Here is a 22,776-nt window from a genome sequence, read left to right as displayed (position 1 = left end):
TGAAAAGACTTGTTAAAGGATTTGAACTTACGCAAGGTACTTGGGAAGGTTTTAGGAAGTGGAGCTTTGCTCTGATTGGATGCTGTTAGAAAATGGGAGTGTGCTATGATTGTTGTTGTTGTTAGGTGCTGTCGAGTTGGTTGCAACTAATAGGGACCTGATGTACAACAGAACAAAACACTGCCCGGTCCTGCACCATCCTCACAATCATTGGTATGCTTGAGCCCATTGTTGCAGCCTCTGTGTCAGTCCATCTCATTGAAGATCTTCCTCTTTTTGGCTGACCCTCTTCTTTACCAAGCATGATGTCCTTCTCCAGGGAATGATTCCTCCTGATAACATGTCCAAAGTAGGTATGACGTAGTCTTGCCATCTTTGTTTCTAAGGAACATTCTGGTTGTACTTCTTTCAAGACAGATTTGTTCATTCTTTTGGCAGTCCATGGTATATTCAGTATTCTTTGCCAACACCACAATTCAGAGGCTTCAAATCTTCGGTCTTCCTTATTCATCATCCAGCTTTCACATGCATATGAGGCGATTGAAAACACCATGGTTTGGGTTAGGTGTACCTTAGTCTTCAAGGTGACGTCTTTGCTTTTTAATACTTTAAAGAGGTCTTTTGCAGCAGATTTGCCCATTGCAGTGGGTCTTTTGATTTCTTGACTGATGCTTCAATGGGTTTTGATTGTGGATCCAAGTAAAGTGAAATCCTTGGCAACTTCCACCTAAAGCTAAAGCTGTAATTGGTAAAGCAGCAGCAGTCACTCATATTAGCCAAGATAGGAGGATGTGGTTTAGACATTGTTCATGATCTTGTCTATGCTCAGACATGATTATGGAGTGGACTTTTTGTTCTTGATCCATCACAGTCACAGGGTGGCTTGTTTGATGTTGATGTTTTCTGAAATTGTATGTGTTCAGTAGAATGCCAGGATCTAGCTGTGAGTGCCAGGCCAGCTCCCAATGTCAGGGGTAGCTTTTTTCTTTCTTACATGCTTCTAGCTTAAGATGGAAAAATAATACTCTTCTCCCAACCCCCCATATGTGCATCTTTTAACATGTCTTTCCTCATTAAAAATTATACAAAAAGTAGCACATTAATTTATTCCTTTAGCATATTCAGATGGATGGATAGAAGTATTCAGAGAAAATTGTCAGTGTCCTTTTTTTTTCCCCAGAGTTAACTGGCCGTAGTTTAGTGTGTGTCCTTCCAGCGGCTTTTTGTGTTCTTATCTACGACAGTGCATACAGTTCTACCATGTAATTTTTGTTCCATAGTATGAATATACTATAACTTACGTAACCACTTCTCTGTTGGTGGCCAGTTAGGTTATTTCCAATATTTACTATTACTAACATCCTTACAGTGGACTCTTGGAAACCCTCGTGGTGTAGAGGTTAAGAGCTACAGCTGCTAACCAAAAGGTCAGCAGTTTAAATCCACTAGGCGCTCTTTGGAAACTGTATGGTTCAGTTCTGCTCTGTTCTGTAGGGTTGCTACGAGTCAGAATCGACTTGATGGCAACGTTCAACAGTCTCTTGATTCACATGTCAGAGCATTTCTCCAAGGAAGATATTAAGAACTGTACTCGTTTAACATTCACCAGATACTGCCAGATTGCTATCCAAAATGACTTCACAAATTCCCACAAACATCAACAGTGTGACTGTCCTTTCATTCCTAACCTTGCTGACACTTGATATTATTGGTTTTTAAAAATGTTTCCCTATTGATAGGTGAATAATATCATTCTATTTTTAGGTTAATACTGCTGTTTCATATGTTTACTGGCTATTTTTCTTCCATGAATTATCTATTTCAGTTTTCCGATTAGATTGTCTTTTATTTTTTTATTGCTCTGAAGGTTTATTTTTATGAATATTAGCTATTTGCTAAATATACTGTAAATTTTTTCTTCTTGTTTGTCATTTATAAGTTTATTTATGAGTATATACCGGGATACAGTAGTTAAAAGATTGTAAGAGGTCAAACCTGTCATTTTTCTTTTATAGCTTCTGGATTTTATACTTTATTGCAAAGGAAGGTTTTTTTTTTCCTTTTTAATTAAGTTCTAATACTTTAATGTTTTTTGTTTGCTTGCTTGCTTCCTACATTTAGCTTTGCAATTTGCCCTAAGAGATGAATGTATCTCTGTGGAGCTTAACTTTTTAATACTCTTCTAAGTGGAAGGAAGTATGCTTAAAAGGTTAATAGTGATTGTGCCTGTATAGAATTTTGATTTTCATTTTCTTTCTAATATTTTCAAGAATAATTAAAGTAAACATGTATTTTCTTTTAATTAGAAGAGAGAATGAATCTTAGAAAACTATTTTCATAGAGGAGTTGGAGTTAAGGCTTGGGGCAGGGAGGGTTGATGATATTAACGTTGATGGAAAAAACTCTTCTCTGCTTCCTTGAATTCTCCTTCTCCTTTTTACGCTTAAGATAGTACATTTGCAGTTGAACTCAGGGTGGGTAAGTCACTGGATGAGAATATAGGAATTATAGGGTATTACATTCCTATTTTTGACATTGTATGTAGCTTAGTTTTATTTTAGTTAATTTCAAAACTTGTTTCACTGGATTTTCCTAGGGTAAAATTTAAGCAGCTAATGAATATCTATCCAGGAGACCATGTTAGTGGACTTACTGTAGTAAGCACTTATTGAGCATCATTTATGTAAAAGATTCTTTGGGGCTGTAACAGATGATTACACCATTGCTCTATCCCTTAGAGTCCCTCTTTGGGAAATAGCCATATAAACAATTAATCGTATATGTTCAAAGCAGAATGTAAGGAACCAGAAGGAGAGACTTGAGTTAAAATTTAAAGAATAAGAAGAATTTCAGAATCAGATCAGCAAAGACCGACTTATGAAAGTGCATGATATAGTGAGAAATGTGAACAAATTCGCATGGCTGGTATGTTCATGGAGAGATGAAGTGTGAAGTAAATTCTAAAATTTTGAGGTGTCTGGAGTTGTAGCTGACAAAATTAAATATTACAAAAAAAACAAAAAAACCACACCAATGTGTGTTAGAATAAAATTGTGCTCCATAGGGTTTTCAATGAGTGATTTTTCAGAAGTAGATCACCAGGCCTTTCTTTCGAGGTGCCTCTGGGTGGACTTGAACCTCTAACCTTTTGGATAGCAGCTGAGTGCATTAACTGTTTGCACCACTCAGGGACTTCTAAGTGTTATTAAAAAGAACAAAACTGAATGCTGTCAAGTCAATTCCAACTCATGGTGGCCTTAGAGGGTAGGGTAGAATTGCCCCATAGGGTTCCAAGGAGCAAGTGGTGGTGGATTTGAACAGCCAACCTTTTGGTCAGCAGCTGAGCTTTTAACCACTGTACCACCAGGGCTCCTCAAAAAATACCCATTACCATTGAGTCGATTCTGACCCATAGTGACCCTACAGGACAGAGTAGAACTGCCTCATAGTGTTTCCAAGGAGTGGCTAGTGGATTCAAACTGCTGACTTTTCAGTTAGCAGCCAAACTGGTTACCACAGTGTCATCAGAGCTCCCGTAACTATTATGGGTACTTGTAATTAAGTTGGAAACCCTGGTAGCATAGTGGTTAAGAGCTATGTCCGCTAACCAAAAGGTTGGCAGTTCGAATCCACCAGGTGCTCTTTAGAAACTTTATGGGTCAGTTCTACTCTGTCCTATAGGGTCACTGTGAGTTGGAATTGACTGGATGGCAATGGGTTTTTTATAATGAAGTTACTTCTTCCATTTGGGTGCATCGCTTTAAAGTATATGCATGTGAAAGTTTCTATGTTATAAATGCCTTGGTTAAATGATTGTGGAAATGAGTGTTTCAGAATCTGGCCATTTTATTGAAATCATGAGTATGTTAATATAAGTTTTTGGAAACCTATTTTAGGAGCCCTGAGACCTGGACATGGCCCAGAAATTTTACTGGGTCAGGACCCCCCTCAGCAGCCTCCACAACAGCACAGAGTACTTCAGCAGCTACAACAGGGAGATTGGAGATTGCAGCAACTTCATTTACAGCCTCGTCATTCTCACCAGCAGCAACAGCAGCAGCAGCAGCTACTTCAGGATGCTTATATGCAGCAGGTAATTCTTTTGTTACTCTATATATGGAAAGTCCAAAACCCAAGCCCAGTGCCGTTGAGTCGATTCCAACTCATAGCGACCCTATAGGACAGTGTAGAACTGCCCCATAGAGTTTCCAAGGAGGACCTGGCGGACTCGAACTGCCGACCCTTTGGTTAGCAGCCGTAGCACTTAACCACTGTGCCACCAGGGTTTCCCATATGAAAAGTAGTAGTGTTGTACAATTCATGCAACAATTGAATATCAGTGAATTCTTTTTGAATCATGGATACCCTGAACTCGATTCAAGCAAACATTTTGCCCAATTTCCTAAGTGATTTTTCAAGAATATGTACCTAATTTGCATTCTGTGATGTGCTTAAGAATGCTCTTTTGAAATAGATTGTGTCATGGCTTTGTGATGCAAAGAGTGTTCATCTGGTCATTCAGCTTTCATGAATAAGCACCACAGCTCATGATGAATCATCTGTTTGAGGTTGCATTTTGAGTTCAGTTATATAGACTAATAATGTTAGTTGGAAAGGTGATACTGGGCTTTTCAAAAAAGAAGTAGCATTGTCATGGGTTTTTGTTTTTATTTTTGATGTTCATTTTTGAGTTGGTGGAAAACTAGAGTTGGGAGAGACATAGAGAAGAATGAAAAGTTCTGTTCTGTCCTTTGTCTCATTAGAACCTGCAAATTTTTAGCTTCACTAAACTATTTTAAATGTAACCATTGTTACCTTCATCCTTTTATCATTTCCTGCAATATTTTCAAGCCAGTTATATTCATGATACTTCTCATGGGGACCTCCCTTCTCTGATCTTGACTTTTAGATCCAGAGTGGAGGGTAGTAAGCAGGTGGTGACATGAAATGGCCAGAAGATATCAATGAGGGAAGATAGGGGAGGGTGGGGATGTATTGTACTGGACACAAGTCACCTCAGGCATCTTTATTAACTAGGAAAGGGTGGTGAATTAGTTGAGATTTCTCCCAAACATCCTTAAACTGTGCTGGAAATAGCTTTAGTTGAATCTCTTTCCATGTTTCATTGATAATTTTGAAACCAATTTTAGTAAGCATTTATGTTATGATCACTTACTGACTATAGTTATTTTGTATTGGTGTTTGTACTCCTAATTTCCCAAGTCATTGTTATGGTAAGATCAATACTTTAAAAAAAAAAAAAAAAAAACTAACACAAAAAAGGCATGAGAGATATTGATGGATTTGTTTATTTTTGCCGTTGTAGTATCAGCTGGCAGCGCAGCAGCAGGTACTTCAGCAGCAGCTTTTAACGCATTCGCTGTATCAGCAGCGACCTGCTGTCTCACAGTACCCTGCAATGGTAAGTGATACATAATTTTGAGAGATTTATATGTAGTTATATATTGTTGTTTGAATTAACAGTATGCATGGTATTATTCATGATTTAATGATTCTAAATCCTTTATAGTTAATGCAAGTTAATGGATACATTTTATCAAAGTCAGTCATATATTTTTCAAGCATCTTTAAATATGGTTGAATTACAGGACCTGATTTTGGCACATTATAACTGACCGACTCATAATAGAAGGGAAATTATCTGCTACCCATGATTTTTTGTCATATGCATCTTTCATTCAGCAAATATCTATTGAGTAAAAAAAAAAAGAAACCCAGAGGAAAATTGCATTTGCTTCAGAGAATAGTTTGACCTTTTTTACAGTTATCACTATCCTACTGATTTTAAACTACTCAATTGTCTTTTAAAGTATTTAAGTGAGCATTTTTGAATCTTGCCAAATTAGCCTAGCTGCACAGCTTCTTAAATAGACTTATTTTATTTTGCTGAACTTCTCTAGTAGCAGAGCTGCTCTTTCAGATAGAAATTGTTTTTTGGGTGCTGACAGTGCTTTAGTGACTTTGAGCAGTGTTTTGTATAATGGCATTTCTTATTTCAGATGCAGCAGTATCAGCAGGCTTTCTTGAAGCAGCAGATGCTAGCTCAACATCAGCAGTCAGAACCACAAGCATCACCAGAGTATCTTACCTCCCCTCAAGAGTTCTCACCAGCCTTAGTATCCTACACTTCATCACTTCCAGCTCAGGTTGGAACCATTATCGACTCCTCTTACAGTGCCAATAGGCAAGTATTTTCCTATGAAGGCAAAAGAAATTATTGTGGAAGTGAATCGTGGAGTGAACTCACCAAGTGGCTCCTTTATTAGTTTAAAGAGAGTCCATCTTTCTGTACAACCCACTCTCTTTTCCTCTTCATTGTCTCTGCTGGTCCCTGTGCATCTCTGTCCTGTCTTGCATTCCCATCAGTTAATTCTGTTAACTGCTATTTGCAGATATGGCTTAGCAACATCCAACAGGATTTAGGGCTAAGGTAAGGCAGTCTTTGTAATACAAATAGAAACAAAACCTTAACAAGCTACTTTACTAGTTAAAAAAAAAATCTTCTTAAGCAAGTTAGTTTAACCTTTTCTGCTAATATGTAAATACTTTCAATTAGTTTGATATTATTCATAAAGGTTATATAATTTAATTTGGTCCATTTCAAACAGGTGCAGAATATTTTAATGTAGCATTTGGACTATAAATTAAGCTGGGATAGAAATTTTCACAAACTTAGCTTTGATATGAGTGCTTCAGATCTTGTAATTGAAAATAGGTTGATCATTATAAATACTTAATGTTTACAGATACTTAGGAGGAAATAACTGTTGGAGTTTTGTTGACTAGAACACTAAAGTTCTCATAGAACACTGTTTCAGGATTTGAAGCATTAACTGGATAAAGGAGTTTAGAGGCTTTGGCTAGGAGCTGGGCATGAGAAACAACAGCTTCAGTAGCATATTTCTAGTATCTCAAAGTCTTAGAAAACTAGAACTCATGGAGATTAATAGAATAAATGATTTCTTGGTTAAATAAGTTTGGAACATGTTGAGTTAAAATAAACATGTCTCATTAATGGCACACTTATTAGATCCTATAACATGCTAATGTACATTTTACATCTTTTTTTGTGCTTTAGATGAAAGTCTACAGAGCAAGTTAGTTTCTTATTGAACAGTTAATACACATAATGTTTTGTGATATTCGTTGCCAATTCTGTGACGTGTCAGCACTCTCCCCTTCTTGACGTTGGGCTCCCCATTTCCGTTTGTCCAGCTTTCCTGTCCCTCCTGCCTTCTCTTCCTTGCCCCTGGGCTGGTGTGCCCATTCTGTATCTTATACATGGTTGAGCTACATGTATCATCATTTGTTTTATGGGCTTGTCTAATCTTTGGCACTCTGCATCTTAAGAGATGATTAAAGTTTGCAGTTTGCTCTAGAACATCTCCCAGCTTCGTGTGTGTGTGTGTGTGTGTGTGTGTGTGTGTGTGTGTGTGGTATATGTGTGAGCGAGAGAGAAAGAGCAGCAGGAAGGGAAGGAGGAGGGAGTAAAAACTGAGGTGTGTGAATTAGGACAAGTGTGTTTTAAGTGGAGAATGAGTGGGACATATGATCAGAAAGACTGCTTTAAAGGTTCAGGTCAGTAATTGCTAGACACTTGTCATTTGCCTACTGCAGTCTCAATTTGTTGCTTTACCCTCATGACACTTTTTCCTTTGTAGAGTTTTTTTTCTTGAATAAATTCACAGCACTATTCTAAATAATAAAATTAGAATGAATAATATGATAGATTAAAGAAAAACTGAAACCACTAAAATATAAAGTGTGAAATACAAATAGTAATCTGATAAATTGATCAGAAAAGGCATGCCTAAAAATAAACCCCAATGATAAGAATGGAATAGTTTTATGCATCATTAAAAGTAGGATATTCTGCTCAATATTCTTCAGTTAAAGATACTGATGAAGCTATGGTATTAATTAGATGATTGGTTTTTTATGTTTGATGTTAGCTAGCATCAAGAATATCAATTCAATTTGGTGTGTATAGTTGGAAAGTATAAGAGAAACTCGTCTTCTCCGTTACAGCATATATACATATGAATGCTTTGTATTTTAAAGAATTATCAACTTGTGGAAGTGAAGTGTCACTGATAAGAATGGAATGATGAATTTGAAATCTTGTGGAGAGAATTCATACTAGTGCACCATAGCATATGTACTGTTTAAATGTCTGATTAATTATAAAGGAAGATGCATTTCCAAAGAATGGAGGCAAACATGGGCATACAAGGTGCTGACACCTGTAACTCACCACAGCACTGCATGTTTTAACCTTATCTTTAGTGTTTTACTATTCATGAAATCATAGGTATGATACATGTTAGATAAGTATTTTTTTCTAATTTCTCTGTAACTATTAAAATAAAAATCATCTTTCATACATCACTTTGGGAAATACTGGGTTGATTATCTGTGAAAATGTATAAAGACTTGTTTTACACTGCTCTTGTAAAATTATGCAGGATTGACCAGGAAAGGGGTGATGGTCAGGTGGGTAGAAACAATTACACATTTGACCACTAGAGGTCAGGAACGCGGAAATCCCCACAGGAACACTGCTCCAGTCTCAGTGCCTCAGTGCTACTTCACTTAATACTATTGTTCTTTTTTAATATTGATCTTTATCAAGAATTATATGTTAAGTATAATATCTTCTGTAACAATTTAAAAAGGTGACTGTGAAACTTCCTGTTGGCGACTGAGTCAGTATAAGATGAGAATTGGTGCTAACGGTTTGACTCTAAGCCTAAGGGATATATGAGTAAAAGAAGGTAAGAAACCAGCTAGTTCCTTTACAGAGATGGAAAAAGTTACGATCTTGATTAATTAGTTTCTTTTCTATGTAATCTTAGAGTAATTAGTTATTACCTTTTCCTTTCCTTGTAATTTATGACCTAGTCTCAGAAGTTATACTCTGGCACTTCTGCCATATTCTGTTTGTTAGAAGTAAGGCAATAGATGTAGCCCACATTCAAGGGCAGGGGAATTAGGTTCCACCTTTTGAAGGAAGGAGTGCCAAAGAACTTGTAGACATACTGGCAGTCCCTGCGTTATGAATGAGACCCGTGCCTAACTGTGTCTTTAGGTCAAAATTTGTAGGCTAAGTTGGTACAGGTGCATATGGTTCTTATTTAGCCTTACTTTAGAGACAGAAAAGGCTCGAAGCCTTTTCAATGAATTAAAAGCTGCACGTGAAGCAAGTGAATGTGATTATGATGAAGAATCTGTTGCAAGTAGGGGTGATTCAGTCTTTTCAAAGTGAGGGTAAATTTACATAACATGAAAGAGCAAGTTCAAGTTGTTCGTAAGTTTGGATGTTCATAACCTGGGGATTATCTGTATTTGAAAACCTGTTTAGACTATAGGTTAAGATAATAGCCCATAGAGTATAGTCTGTCAAGAACATATAAATTCATCCCAGGAATGGGAAGAGGGCGATTTAGATAGGGAGTCAGAAAGTTCTGAAGGGGATCATTGACAGGCAGAAGGGGAAATACCTATCTTTCTTTGAGTTTTATCCTATCTGATCTGTGTTCCAACGCCTCTGAAAGTCTTTGAAAGGTACTTTTGGAATTAGAGATGGGACTCTGTCACGTTGAGGCAGGCTTAGACCTTGGCTCTTGATGAATCCCTAGAGTGGATTTTAAACTGATTTATATTTATTGTTAAGATACCAAAGTTATATTTACTAAGCAAGACTATCAGCTTGTAGGCCAACAACTATGTTTATTTTCCTCTGTTATACTCTAGCCTACAATGAGTGCTTAAGCATTGCATTCTTCACTTAACTGCACTGAATGACTTGACCTAGGGGATTAAATGGACAACTTTTGCCCCCTCTTCCCTTTTAAGACCTGTTGTAGCAATACCAGTGAGCTCCCAGGGGGAGGGTAGATTTAATGGGATGAGTCAAGGCTTGCAGAATCGAGCCACCTCTTTGCACATAGAGATTTTCCCTCCATTACCAATGTTAGAGGACTTGGATTTAAATTATTAAAGCAATTGACAGCTGTTTTACATCACCTCATTGTTGAACTGTCTTTCCAGACTGGGTTGAGGGAGAAGTTCCCAAGGACTTTGATGTTAAGTAGCCCCTGTAGACTCTCATCTTCTCTTAAAAAACAAGGGGCCTATAAGATAACTTACACAGAAACAGTGGTCCTAGGCTACAGACTATATACAGGTACTTCAAGTTCTAAGAAGAGTTTGCTATATACAATATAACACTTATTCAGCTTTCGGTAGTTCATAAAGCAATCCTAACAGTTCATTTTTTGTTTAGCTATATAAAGGTAATGGCTTTGTCAAAATGAAACTATTGTGGTGCTTCAACATAACTAGTATATAAAATCATCTTATTCAACAGTGATTTTGGCTCATTTGCTATGATAATAATAGGTAATATGTACTGAGTATTTTGAACCAGAAACTGTTCCTTTTTTGCTTTACATGTACTAAGTCCTTAATTGTCTCCATAACTCTGTGAGGTTTTTGTTGTTAGCTGCCATTGAGTTGGCCCCAAACTCAATGAGGTCGATGCCATTATTCTTGTTTTACAGATGAGGAAACTGAGGCATAGAGAGGTTAAGGAACTTGCCCAAGGTATATAGCTAGTGACCTTGTAGAGGTACTGGGATTCAGATTCCAGGTAGTCTGTCTCTAAATCCAGTGCTATTATCTGCCATCTTTACCATATGAAAAGCTCTGGTTTTCTAAGCATTTATAAAGTATGAACTAGAGCACTAATTTTTCTTAATGCTAACTTTTTTTTTCTCTTAATTATTACTGTAGGTCAGTTGCTGATAAAGAGGCAGTTACAAAATTTGCAAATCAGAAGAACATCAGTAACCCACCTGATATGTCAGGTTGGAATCCTTTTGGAGAGGATAATTTCTCCAAGTTAACAGAAGAGGAACTCTTGGACAGAGAATTTGACCTTCTGAGATCAAGTAAGGGACACTTGAAGGCTTATTTTGCTTCACAGTAAAGTAACAACTATAATAATTCAGCAAGGCCAAAGACTACTTTGAGGTGGTGTATAGAAAGCTCTTTTTGTGCATTTGAGGGCAAAATTCAGGCCACCCTCTTTTACATAAACTATCAAACTATGTTGTTTGCATTAGAAATCAACTGCTTGATAGTAGCTGTTAAACCCAAGATTGCTGATAGTTTGCTGATATCCTAACACTTAAATATTGCATAACTATGAATGTTAAATTCAGAATATCTCCAAAACATGTTCAAATAAAAAGGGAAACATTGGTATTTTGCCTTACTAGTTATTTTGTAGTGCTGTTTTCTTGTACGCTCAATACAAGATATTGTGAGTCTGAGATGCCCTTTCAAAATGCCTGAGAGAGAACACTGGGCTGCTACATTATGTTAATGTTTTGTAAAGCCCTTTTAATGAGTGGCCACATAAAGGGGCTGGTTTGTTGTCCTGACATGGCAAAAGTTAAATAAATTCTTTTCCACTTTCAATCAAATATCTCAATGTTTTTACTTGTAATCATTGCCTTTTCTTAAACTACCGAATATATATGTGTGTACATATATGTGCGTGTACGTATATATGTGTGTGTGTATGTATATATACACACACATATATACGTATGTCAACCTCGCCATCTGTATTTCAGAAAAGCTCTTTTTTGGAAGAAGGATGTGGCATGTTCAGACAAGGTTGCAAAATAGGAGCAAAAAGCTCACTTCTACAGTTATTTAGGTGATTTTCAGGTATTAGGGGGTTTGGGGGAAACCCTGGTGGCGTAGTGGTTAAGAGTTATGGTTGCTAACCAAAAGGTCAGCAGTTCGAATCCACCAGCTGCTCCTTGGAAACTCCATGAGGCAGTTCTACCCTGTCTTATAAGTTCCCTGTGAGTCGGAATCGACTCAATGGCAACAGGCTTAATTTTGGTTTTAGAGGCTTTTGGGAGCCCTGGTGGCACACTGGATAAGAGCTCAGCTGCTAACCAAAAGGTCGATAGTTTGAATCTACCAGCTGTTCCCTTGGAAACCCTATGGGGCAGTTTTACTCTGTCGTATAGGGTTGTGTGAGTCAATTTTGATTCCGTGGCTATGGATTTTTTTGGTTTAGAGGCTTGTGTGTGTGTGTGTGGAGAGGTGTAGATCCTCCCACTTTCCTCTTTTGCATGTGAAAAGGTCATAATAGTCCCCAGTTCATGGTTCCTAGCTTCTATTTTAGGTAACTGGCTTTATGAAAACATTTATTCAATGAAAAGCTTTGTTCCAAATTGGTATATATTTTATGTAAAACTTATAAATGCCCCAAATTCTTGTAAGAATAGTTATTTGGGATTTGAATTTGTATTTTACATACTGGTTATTATGATTAAGAAAAATTGATGATTAATTGGAGATATAAAAATGAGTCCTGAGCTTTTAATAAAGATTTGTTATCTTTAGTAAAACGAATCTTTCATCTTATTATTAAAAAAAATTTTTTTTTAAACCACAATTCTTTTTGTTTGACATTTTTCTTAGGATTTATGTTGTGTGGCCCCCAAAACAAGGTTTCAAAAAAAGAAAGTATCTCTTGCAGAAGGTGATAGAAGACAGTTGGGGGGAGGGTAATTCTAGTCATTATAATTTATAGAATTATTTTAAAAGCAAAAGGTAAAATTAGAATATTCATTTTTATGTGTTCTAACCAGGATAGGAACTAAGAGTTTTAGTAAATCAATATTTTTTACTCCTTGTGTAATTGATTTCCTAGACTTTTCTTTTATCAATTTGTGGAATAGATGAAGTATTCATGGGATGGATAAAGTAATCATATTCTCTTGTAACTTATAAAAATGTATTCTTCCAAAAATGTGCTATTCTGAGCTCCCTGGAATTTGCAGTAACATCCAGTTGTTTTATTTCAATGGCATAGGCTAGAATGGCATGATACATCTTCATAAAAACCGGGTTTAGCATGTGAAACTCTACGCTAGCTATTTACTTTCAAACTTTAAGGTCAGATAACAGTTACGTGTAATTTGTGTGCATACATGTGTGTACCTACAGAATTCTGTTTTCATTTCAGTGTTAATTATGGAAAGATACTAAATTCTAAGTGAACGTGCAGGAGGAGCTTTATCTGAAGGTCAGACTTGGAGCAACTTCAGCCATTTGGAAAACTGCCTAGATGGTCCCTGAGCTACTGAAATCACTGTTAACAAGGCTGGCACTTTAAATCAGCACATGGTGCTAGGAAGCATGAATTGTGATCCCTGGCAGTACCACTTAACTAGGCTGTGAGCTCTGGTGGCAGAAAGGTTCAGAGCTATGGCTGCTAACCAGAAGGTCAGCAGTTCAAATTCACCAGCCTTTCCTCGGAAACCCTGTGGGACAGTTCTACTCAGCCCTATAGGGTCACTATGGGTCAGAATCAACTCGATGGCAATGGGTTTTTTTTTTTTTTTTAAATCTCACTAAAGTCACTAAACCATTGGGGCTGGTGATGCCCACCTCATAAGGTTATCAGGAGAATTAAATAACATATTTAAAGAGTCTGGGCAGGCAGTAAATAAACACCACTTCTCTTTTCCTCACGTCCTGTGGGTAATCTTTAGGCTCTGATTTAAGAGGCTGTTGGCCTTTAACCAACATTTAAAAATTGTATCTAAATTATGAGGTTTCTCAACTTGCAGTTTAAAAACAAAATTTAGGGGTTTTATGGACAAATACATTGGCGTCAGAAATGACAGATGGCAGTGAGGAAGGAGAAGGAAAAATGTCTTTTTTTCCTTGAATAATCGATAGTTATAATAATGGCGTTCAAAAAAGGTAAATACCTTTTATATAATTTATAAAGAAATGAAGAGTATGTAGAATATAGTATAGAAAGATTTTCTCCAGGGTTTTACTTTAATCATTCCATCATCTTTAGTACTTTTTTTACTCACAAGCAATAAAGTATTTAATAATGTTTGTTTGATAGGGTCTAAATTACACTGGTGGACAAGAGACTTCTTCTAGAATCCTGACTTTTTAGTGGAAGAGTAACTGGGTAATGGAAATTGATGGTTGGATATTACTGGTTGGTTCCCCTCTCCCTAACAGGCTTTTGAAAGTGAATAAATTATTGATGCATTTGAAACTTCAAATAGAATATTTGTACCTTTTGTCTCAGCACAGATATTTATCAACAGTTTTCCACAGTTCTTTCTAAAATAATTGATAGTTGGTTTATGAAATGCTTTTCTGGTGAGAAACTGAATATCTTTATGTATGGCCCTTAAAAATATAGGCATTGCCCATGTAATGATTGTGCAGAAAATACATTGTCATTTGGTGTTTAACTTTTAATATGCTATATGGTTCTTTCTTAAAAAAGAAAAGAAAAAGGAAAAAGATATGCTGCCTAGGAAATAACTTATGTGTGTTATTCAGAAGGGACTTTTAATATCATAATAGACACTAGAATTACAAAATATTAATCATTGGTAACACACACTTTTTTTTGGGTGACCTTTAAAAACCAGCTTTCGTATACCAGGGGCAGAGAGGCTTAACATATAATATAAACTGAAGTCTTTTTTTTTCTTTTTGTTTTCGGTGTAACTGAATAATTATTTATGATAGACTTTTTTTTTACCCATTACTATTTAAGTTCAAAACACTAAATCAAGATGAAACATTAGTAATAAAGCTTATCTCAGTGATATTTTTTAAAATTTAAACTTGTTTTTTCATTGACTTTTGTACCAAAACATCTAGATTAGTATGTAAACTTTTAGAAATCCAATTGTCATAGCATTTAATCAACATTAATTAGAACACAGGTATTTGGGAACATTTTTAACTTGCATTTGCTTAAATAGTTTTGTAGCTTTTTATGTTAATTAAAAGCAGTATTTGTTAATGGAATATCTTGCTTGTGGCCAGTGGATTTTTTTTTTCTGTTTAAAATTATAGCAAAATAGCTAAAAAGAAGATAGAAAGCACTAAAGAATGTGGCTGCCTTGCAGACGACATTGAATGTATTGTCTTTTCTATGAAGCCATAGAACAAAATATATATATATATAAACATCCATATCTGTAATTAGCTCGTTGTAAAACATTCAGACCTATTATTTTTCCTTCAGTGCAGAATAATAGAACTTCAGGTGTATTAGTACTTGAAAGATATTATATGAGGACTGTACTTTTAAACTTTATTCGTTAACATTGAATGATACAGACCATTATCCATTTAAGCTGCCAAATTTACTTTTTAATTAAAAAACTAAAATGTATTTTTAATATTCTGATACTGTGGAATGTAGTTTGGTTCTAGGATTTTAAAACCTTGTAATTTTGCCATCTGTATCAGTTAATATTCTTGAAAAGATACTGTATTTATCCACCAACACAGTCCTTTTGGCAAGGCAGGAGGAGGTAAGTTTATTATATTGGACAAAATTTTGTTCCAGCTTTGTGCTAAAAAAACCAATTATGTGAAAATGTCACTTAAATGCATTTTAGGGATGACTATGTATTTTGAAAAGTAGCCCTGTCTACCACTTCAGTAGTTTTTATTTATAGAAAATCTATCATTTAAAAGATTAATATGTGTATTTATTTTGTATTTTTTGCTGTGGGACCCAGATTATCATGAGAACTCTGGAAAATCTAAATGATTTTTTTTAAAGTCCTCCATTAAAAATTGATACTATGTTTTGAAGAACAATGAGAACATGACTCATTTTATACTGAATTTATTCTGATTCCTGTTTTGAAATAATTGAATAAATGAGCTTTGCATAGAACAGTGTCTCCCATATCTTTAGTTATGGGGATCCCTATCGAAAATATAATATTTGTACACTTACTTCAACTACAGGAGCCCTGGTGGCACAGTAGTTAAGTGCTTGGCTGCTAACCAAAGGGTCTGTGGTTCGAATCCAGCAGCTGCTGCATGGGAGAAAGATGTGGCAATCTGCTTGTGAAAGATTGCAGCTGTGGAAACCCTATGGGGCAGTTATACTCTGCCCTATAGGGTCACTATGAGTCGGAATCAACTTGATGGCAATGGATTTGGTTTTGGTACCGTAACTACATGGTGTTGTTTATACATTTACTGTGGATTTACCATAGATGGATGAAAATAATACACTAATGCATGGTAATTTAATTAACCTTAGTGATTACTTAAGTTTTATAAGCTGGGAACCATTGGTACAGTAGTGTAAACTTGGAGAATATGTTAAAATGCAGGTTCCCGCTCCCCAGATAGTCTGGTTTATTAGGTTTTTGGTAGGGCCCAGGTAATCGTTATTTTACATAGGCATCCTATTACTTACGATGCGGATGCTCTGGGAAGGGAAGTGTGGTTCCAATCAGACCTAAACCAGAACCAGTTGCCATCGAGTCAGTTCTGACTCATGGTTCCCGTGTGTGTCAGAATAGAACTGTGCTCCATAGGGTTTCCAGTGAATAATTTTTGGATAGTAGATCATTCTGAGGTGCCTGTGAGTGGACTCAAACAACCAGCCTTTCAGTTAGCAGCCACGTGTTAACTGTTTCACTATCCAGGATCTCTAGTTCTGACCTAAGTATCTACACACTCTTTGTCTTGATTTAAAAGACTGACGGTTCTTGGATATTGATATGCTGTGGCTGTCATTCTGAAAGACAGTCTTTTCCATTTGTCCTTCTTTCCTACTCCCTCTTTACTTTATCCTCACCATTTTGAACACTGGAATTTGGGAGATGGAGAAAGGATGAGGGTAGGTCAGGACTTTGATATGAGGACTAACCCCTGGTATTACTCTATAAACGCATTTAGGACCTGATAAAATAGGTAACTGCAGGTTTTCTCCACCTATGACAGAGAGTCTCTGCCGCCTTCTTAAGGAGTGATTGGCTACCCACCACAATAAGTTAGGGGCTCCTTATTATATAAATTATTCTCCAACTTTACTTTTTTTGGAAAGATGCAATAAGAGACTAACTACTCTTTAATAGATGTTGAAAAGCAAAACGTGAAAACTTTAATGGACAGTGATTATTTGTTACTGATAGGATACTGATTTCCTAAATTAATGATACAGGTAGTTTCTTGAAAAATAATACCTAAAATAAAATTTTGTTGTTATCCATTGTAGTATTGGATTTGAAAAGTAGCACTTAAGTTTTGGAAGTTGTTTGTATCATTGTCAGATGTGTTCAGTAACTCAACATCATTGCCTCAACAAAATAGTTATTTAACGTTTCAATGAAATTTTCTTAAGCAAAATTTTAAGCAACTCAAAGTTTCATTTGGTTGTCATGATCTTAACCATAAAAGCTGATAATTCATTGTCCTAAATGTTTTTTTTTTAATTGATGTCCCCAGGGAGTAATTAAGTATATTCAGGGTGTTATAGACTCAGGGCCTTGCCTTCTCAAGAGCGTGGTTGCTGGACAGGCAGTATCAGCATCACTTGGGAGCTTGTTGAAGTGCAAAATCTGAGGACCCATCCTAGTCTCACTCGTTCACAATCTGCCTTTCACAAAGCCCCCAGGTGATTGGAATCCACATTAAAGTTTGAGAAGCATAGTCCTAGGAGATGCTGCTTCAACTTGGGGGCTTTGTTGTTCTCCACCCTGAAGTTAATGAGTCATTTTTAGAGAATTCCAATTATACTTGGATTTCCCCTGCTTTCACCCTGAAATCTCTTAGAACACAATTGAACCCAACAGTTTATTGATAGAAGTCATGAATATAAGTTATCATAAATACGAAAGGCCCTTAGGTGGCTCAAATGGTTTGCACTTGACTGCTAACCTAAAGCTTGACTGTTTGAACCTATCCAATGGGACTGCAGAAGAAAAGTCTTAGAGATCTGCTTCTGTTACGATTACAGCCAAGAAAACCCTATGGAGCAGTTCTGCTCTGTAATACATGGGGTCACCATGAGTTGGACTTGATTCAATGGCAACTAACAACAACAAAAAATATGAACTGGCATCCCTGGATGTTGCAAGCAGCTAACACGCTCGACTGGTAATCAAAAGGTTGGAGGTTTGAGTCCACTGGTGACCTACTTCTGAAAATTCAGCCATTGAAAACCCTGTGGAGCACAGTTCTACTCTGACACATATGGGGTTGCCTTGAGTTGGGATTCACTCAGTGGCAAATGTTTTTTTTTTTTTTTTATGCGCAGAATTTACGAGCAGGGAAAAGATGGTTACTAGGAAACTAGGGTACATCAACTGTACCTTAAACACACCAGACCTGTTCCTTGCCTTAGAACCTTTACTCCCAGATACCCACCCCTCCACCTCTTTCAAGACTTTCCTCAAATCTCGCCTTGTAGATATTGGAGTCACCCTGTTTATTACTGCAACCCGTGCTTCCCCTAGTTCCCTTACCCTGTGTTACATTTTTTTTTATATCTGTGTAAATTTCTTATTATGCTCAGAGCTTGTTGTTATTTTTCAATGCTAGCACGGGTTTTTGTTTTGTTAGATGTTATATCCAAGTCCCTAGAACAGTGCCTGGCACACACAGGGTGCTCAAATATTTGTTGGATGAATGAATCAACTGTTATTAAGACTTTCAGTCTAGCAGAGGAATATCTATATCATTGTATCTTTGTGTGTTAATGTTTTGATAGTAATTACAAATTAATATGAAAAATGAACAATAAATTAAAGTATAGTGAATTATTTTTTGCTATTGTTAAATAGAATTTAATTTGCCTACTTTATGAATGATTGACCACTTCATAATGTTTTGCAATATTCCTATGTGCATTTTTGGAGAAAATCTGGCCAATATGACTCTGGTTAGTAAGCTGGGATAAGTTCAGTTCCAGGATATTACAAGTTGAAGACAATTGGTATTTTAAAGAATCAGACTAAGTTATTTATTGGGTTAATTGTGTTTATTTCGTGAAACCTAGTACTGAGATTATATTGTTAAATTTACTGTGTTGCAACAAATGTACATTAAACTCAGGACAGCTCCCTAAAAGCTGTATTTTTTAAAAAGGCTGTTGTGTTTTTCACTTTCATTTATGCTGTGTATCACTTTTTTTTTTTTTTAAGTTAAAGACCATTTTGTTTTTATTTTATTTTATTTTTTGTTTTGTTTCATCTTATTTTTGCAGACAGGCTCGAGGAGAGAGCATCCTCAGATAAGAATGTAGACCCACTTTCTGCTCCACATAATCATCCTCCAGAAGACCCTTTTGGTTCTGTTCCTTTCATTTCTCATTCAGGCAAGTTACATACGTAACATCATCACTACCATTAAAGTAATAAACGCAAGAACAAGAACAAAACACTTTATTAATATAAAGCCAACGTAAGAATCAGCTGTTTAGTTACAGAAAATAGAATAGAAAACTGCTTTAACCCTCCGCCATCCTAGTCTTTATAACGTTGCTCTTTCCATTGTATTGTTACTCAATTGTGCCTTTGCCATTGTGGAAAAATGCCGATTTGAATAGAAACACAACTGTTTCCTGTCATCTTTATTATTTGATGCTGTTTAAAATATCTGTCTCCCTTTTAGGCATTTAAAATACACTCAAATATATTTTTGTACTAAGCTTTTGTTTTGAAATCCTTTATTAGTTTGTACATGCTCCCTTGTAGCTGCATTTTTTTTTTTATTTCTTTAAAAATCACTAATGATTATTTGTCACAATCATTTTGTTTTACCTACTCTTTTCTTCTTACATCCTTGCTTGTGATCTCAATTCAGGTTTTAAATATTGATATTATGTACTAATTTTAACTGTATTTAGTAATAATTTCAAAGTACCCAGTTAACACTGTTAAAGATACTAGGATGGCATAGGATCATACTTTGGCATAGACGAATTTGTGTGTGTGTGTGTTGTTACAGTGGAAAAAATCTTTGTAAAGGGAAATGTACTGGAAGAAACTACATTTTGTTAGAAGGTAGAGGTTTTGTTTAGTATATTCAAGGTAACTGTCAGCCATGTTCTTTGGTTCGGTTCATTTTTCACTCAGGTGAGTTATATATGTAACATCATCACTGCCATTAACTAATTCACATGAGAACAACAACACAAGAAGAACTTAAGAATGTAAAGCCAAAAGAAGATTCAGGTGTTTATTTCTGATGACTACATTGAGGCAGTATTTCAGCTTTCCAACGTTCAGATTTGCTTATCTGAAACATCTAGCACAGTAATCTAATGTTTCTGATGGTTTTCACACTCCATGTTTTACTCTCTGCCGTTTATTTAAAACAGTTAATATTCGTTGCCCTTTTCTGTGTGCTTCCTTCAAGGTTGTCTTTTTTATGAATGATATAACATCATCAATTGGAGAAGATAGCTTTCTGTGTGTTTGCTTAACCTGCATAGATGTGTTCTCTCCTATCTCCAATACCCTCAGTCACAAAGGCATTGACTGCTTTAAAAGAATTTATTAAAATACCTCAACGTAGCCTTTTTAAGTGCTCAAGAACATAATGCTCAGTGACTTCAGATACTGAGCTCTGTGTGGCAGAAGACAGTTTCTGTCCTAGCCCTTTTTCATACTCTAGAAGGCATTGCTTTTTCCTTTTGAGGTTTGCACTTATCTGTGCAACTACTTCTTCATTCTTTAATAGCATCTGAACGAACCCTGGGGAAATTAATAATAGGGGTCGTGAACTAGAGTAACCCTCAGTGAATGGTCTTTTGCCTGGGCCCCCTTAGTTTTGGGTTGGTTTAGGGATTTTGTAGTTAGCAATAGGCTCCCAGGTTTGAGCTTTACTGCTGCTGCTGTTACCTTGTTTGACATTTTACTGTGGTGTTTAGTTTCTCTGTTAGATTTTAGGAGTCCTTGGGTGATGTATACAGTTATCGTGCTTGGCTGCTAACTGCAGGGTCCATCCAGAGGTACCTTGGAAGAAATGCCTGATGATCTACTTCTGAAAAATCAGCCATTGAAAACCCATGGCGCATATGGTTCTACTCTGACATATACGGGATTGCCATGAGTTGAAATCGACCCGACATGACTGGTTTTTGTTTGTTTGTTCTGTTAGATTTTCAGCTTATTGAGGGTCACAAACGTGAGTTGCCTGTCTTTGAATCCTGACCACCAACCAATCCAGTAATTAGTAATACTTGTTGAATGTATGAAAAGATGATGATGATCCGTAAAAATTCAAACTCCTAGTGTTAGAACAGTGACCTTAGAAAATGCCCTTAAATATAAATAAGTACTGTTTTTCTACACAATCCTTTTAGACAGTGTGAATAAGAACATGGAAATGGTTTGGTTGTGAAAAATTGAGTATATGGACTAGAATAAAATAGGAAATGGTCCTTAAGGGGGAATGTGCCTCCTGAGAGAAGAAGAAGAAGTGATTCCTTTATCAGCATTGCTAACTTGGTATTTATCAGATCTAAAATGTATAACTAAAAAAAAAATTATAACTTACTGCCACTGACTTTTCATTGTAGAACTTAGAAATACTTTGTCATATATAATTTTTAGGTAAAAATATAGTATTTGGGGCATCATTTCCTATAATAATAAAATAATTCATTCTACCAAGACATAAATTAACCTCTCTATAAACTTTGGCAAGGAGTTAGAAGAAGAAAATGGAATTCTATTGTGAGACTTAAAAGCATCTGAAGATTTATACGGCCAGGACAGAAGAAAGGCAAGAAACTACTCCTAAGTACGTGTGCTGCACAATACAGAATGATATGTATATATGACAAGCCATCTTGCTTGAATTTGAGAATTCTCAGTTACTGAACAGAATTTAATTTTAGATAGACCATATAGAGACTCCTACTCGAGAATATAATGAATTCATTTATGAAGCAGAATACTGTAACAATTTAGCAGGTTTTAAATCTGTGACTGAAGTGCGTTTAAGAACCACTGTCCTGAATCTAGTATTGCTTATACTGCGCTTATAAGGCTTTGTACTCTTTTAACTTTGAAAGAAGAAAATTCTGTTGAAACTTGTAATCTGAACTTTGAGATTGTGATGATATAGTTTTTACTCTTTTTCCTTATTTTATCAGAATTAAATTTTATAGGAGAATTTTCAAATTAAAATTTTATTTTTATTGAATAATATATGTATAAAATTTTAAAAGATTCATTTAAGAAGGCACATAATAAAAACATCACTTCCCTACCTGCATCTTCCCTGTCCCGTTTCTCTATTCACACACCTGAGAGACAGTTTTTAACTTATTTCATGCTTACTCTGTTTTTTTATCTTACTACCTTGCTCCACAATTTTCGATAATATATGTGGTACTTCCTGTTAGGGAAAATGAAGAGTGGTATTATACTGTTTGCCCCGCGCACACACACTATCTTGTATATACTTGTCCTTCCCACCCTCCTGCCAATATGGTTTTGATACAACTTCTGGCTGAATCAGTGTTTACTTTTTTTTTTTTTTTAATATGTAAGTATTTGTCACCTCTGAGGTCCCATATACCATGATTATGTTCTTCTTTTTTTTTTTTTTTTTAGTTTTATTTTCCTGGAGTTAATTACTGTGTTTATAATTACTGTATTTTTTGTTTGCTTAGTTTTCATTGTACCCTGTCATTAATAATTCATCTACGACTAGAATTTTAAATCTCACAATTGAAGGTAGCTGTCATTTTCATTTTTACTTGGTTGTATCTCTCATGGAACCCTCCAATCTGAATGGGTTGCTCTATCAGACTGCCACACACCTCCTAGTATTTTCTTTCAGCATCAGTCTTCCTGGGAATTCCCAGATCTCCTGTCATCCTCTTTGCTGGTTTGTTGCTGGAGCAGCTCCTCTAGT

General features: G+C 35.9%; 1 protein-coding gene across 2 annotated transcripts in view; it reads left to right on the top strand.

Moving 5' to 3' along the window:
* Nucleotides 1-22,776, top strand: part of BMP2K (BMP2 inducible kinase) — a 147,053-nt gene that overhangs the window by 87,846 nt on the left and 36,431 nt on the right. Inside the window, exons 11-15 of one of the 2 annotated variants that reach the window (XM_049885924.1) lie at nt 3,897-4,093; nt 5,327-5,422; nt 6,021-6,205; nt 10,816-10,973; nt 19,112-19,222. In XM_049885924.1, coding sequence (XP_049741881.1) covers nt 3,897-4,093; nt 5,327-5,422; nt 6,021-6,205; nt 10,816-10,973; nt 19,112-19,222 — 747 coding nt within the window. The remainder of the gene's footprint in view (nt 1-3,896; nt 4,094-5,326; nt 5,423-6,020; nt 6,206-10,815; nt 10,974-19,111; nt 19,223-22,776) is intronic. The other variant, XM_049885926.1, reaches the window with a different exon arrangement.

Source organism: Elephas maximus, chromosome 5 (assembly GCF_024166365.1).
Source record: "Elephas maximus indicus isolate mEleMax1 chromosome 5, mEleMax1 primary haplotype, whole genome shotgun sequence".
NCBI lineage: Eukaryota > Metazoa > Chordata > Mammalia > Proboscidea > Elephantidae > Elephas > Elephas maximus.
This window is presented reverse-complemented; position numbering and strand designations above follow the sequence as displayed.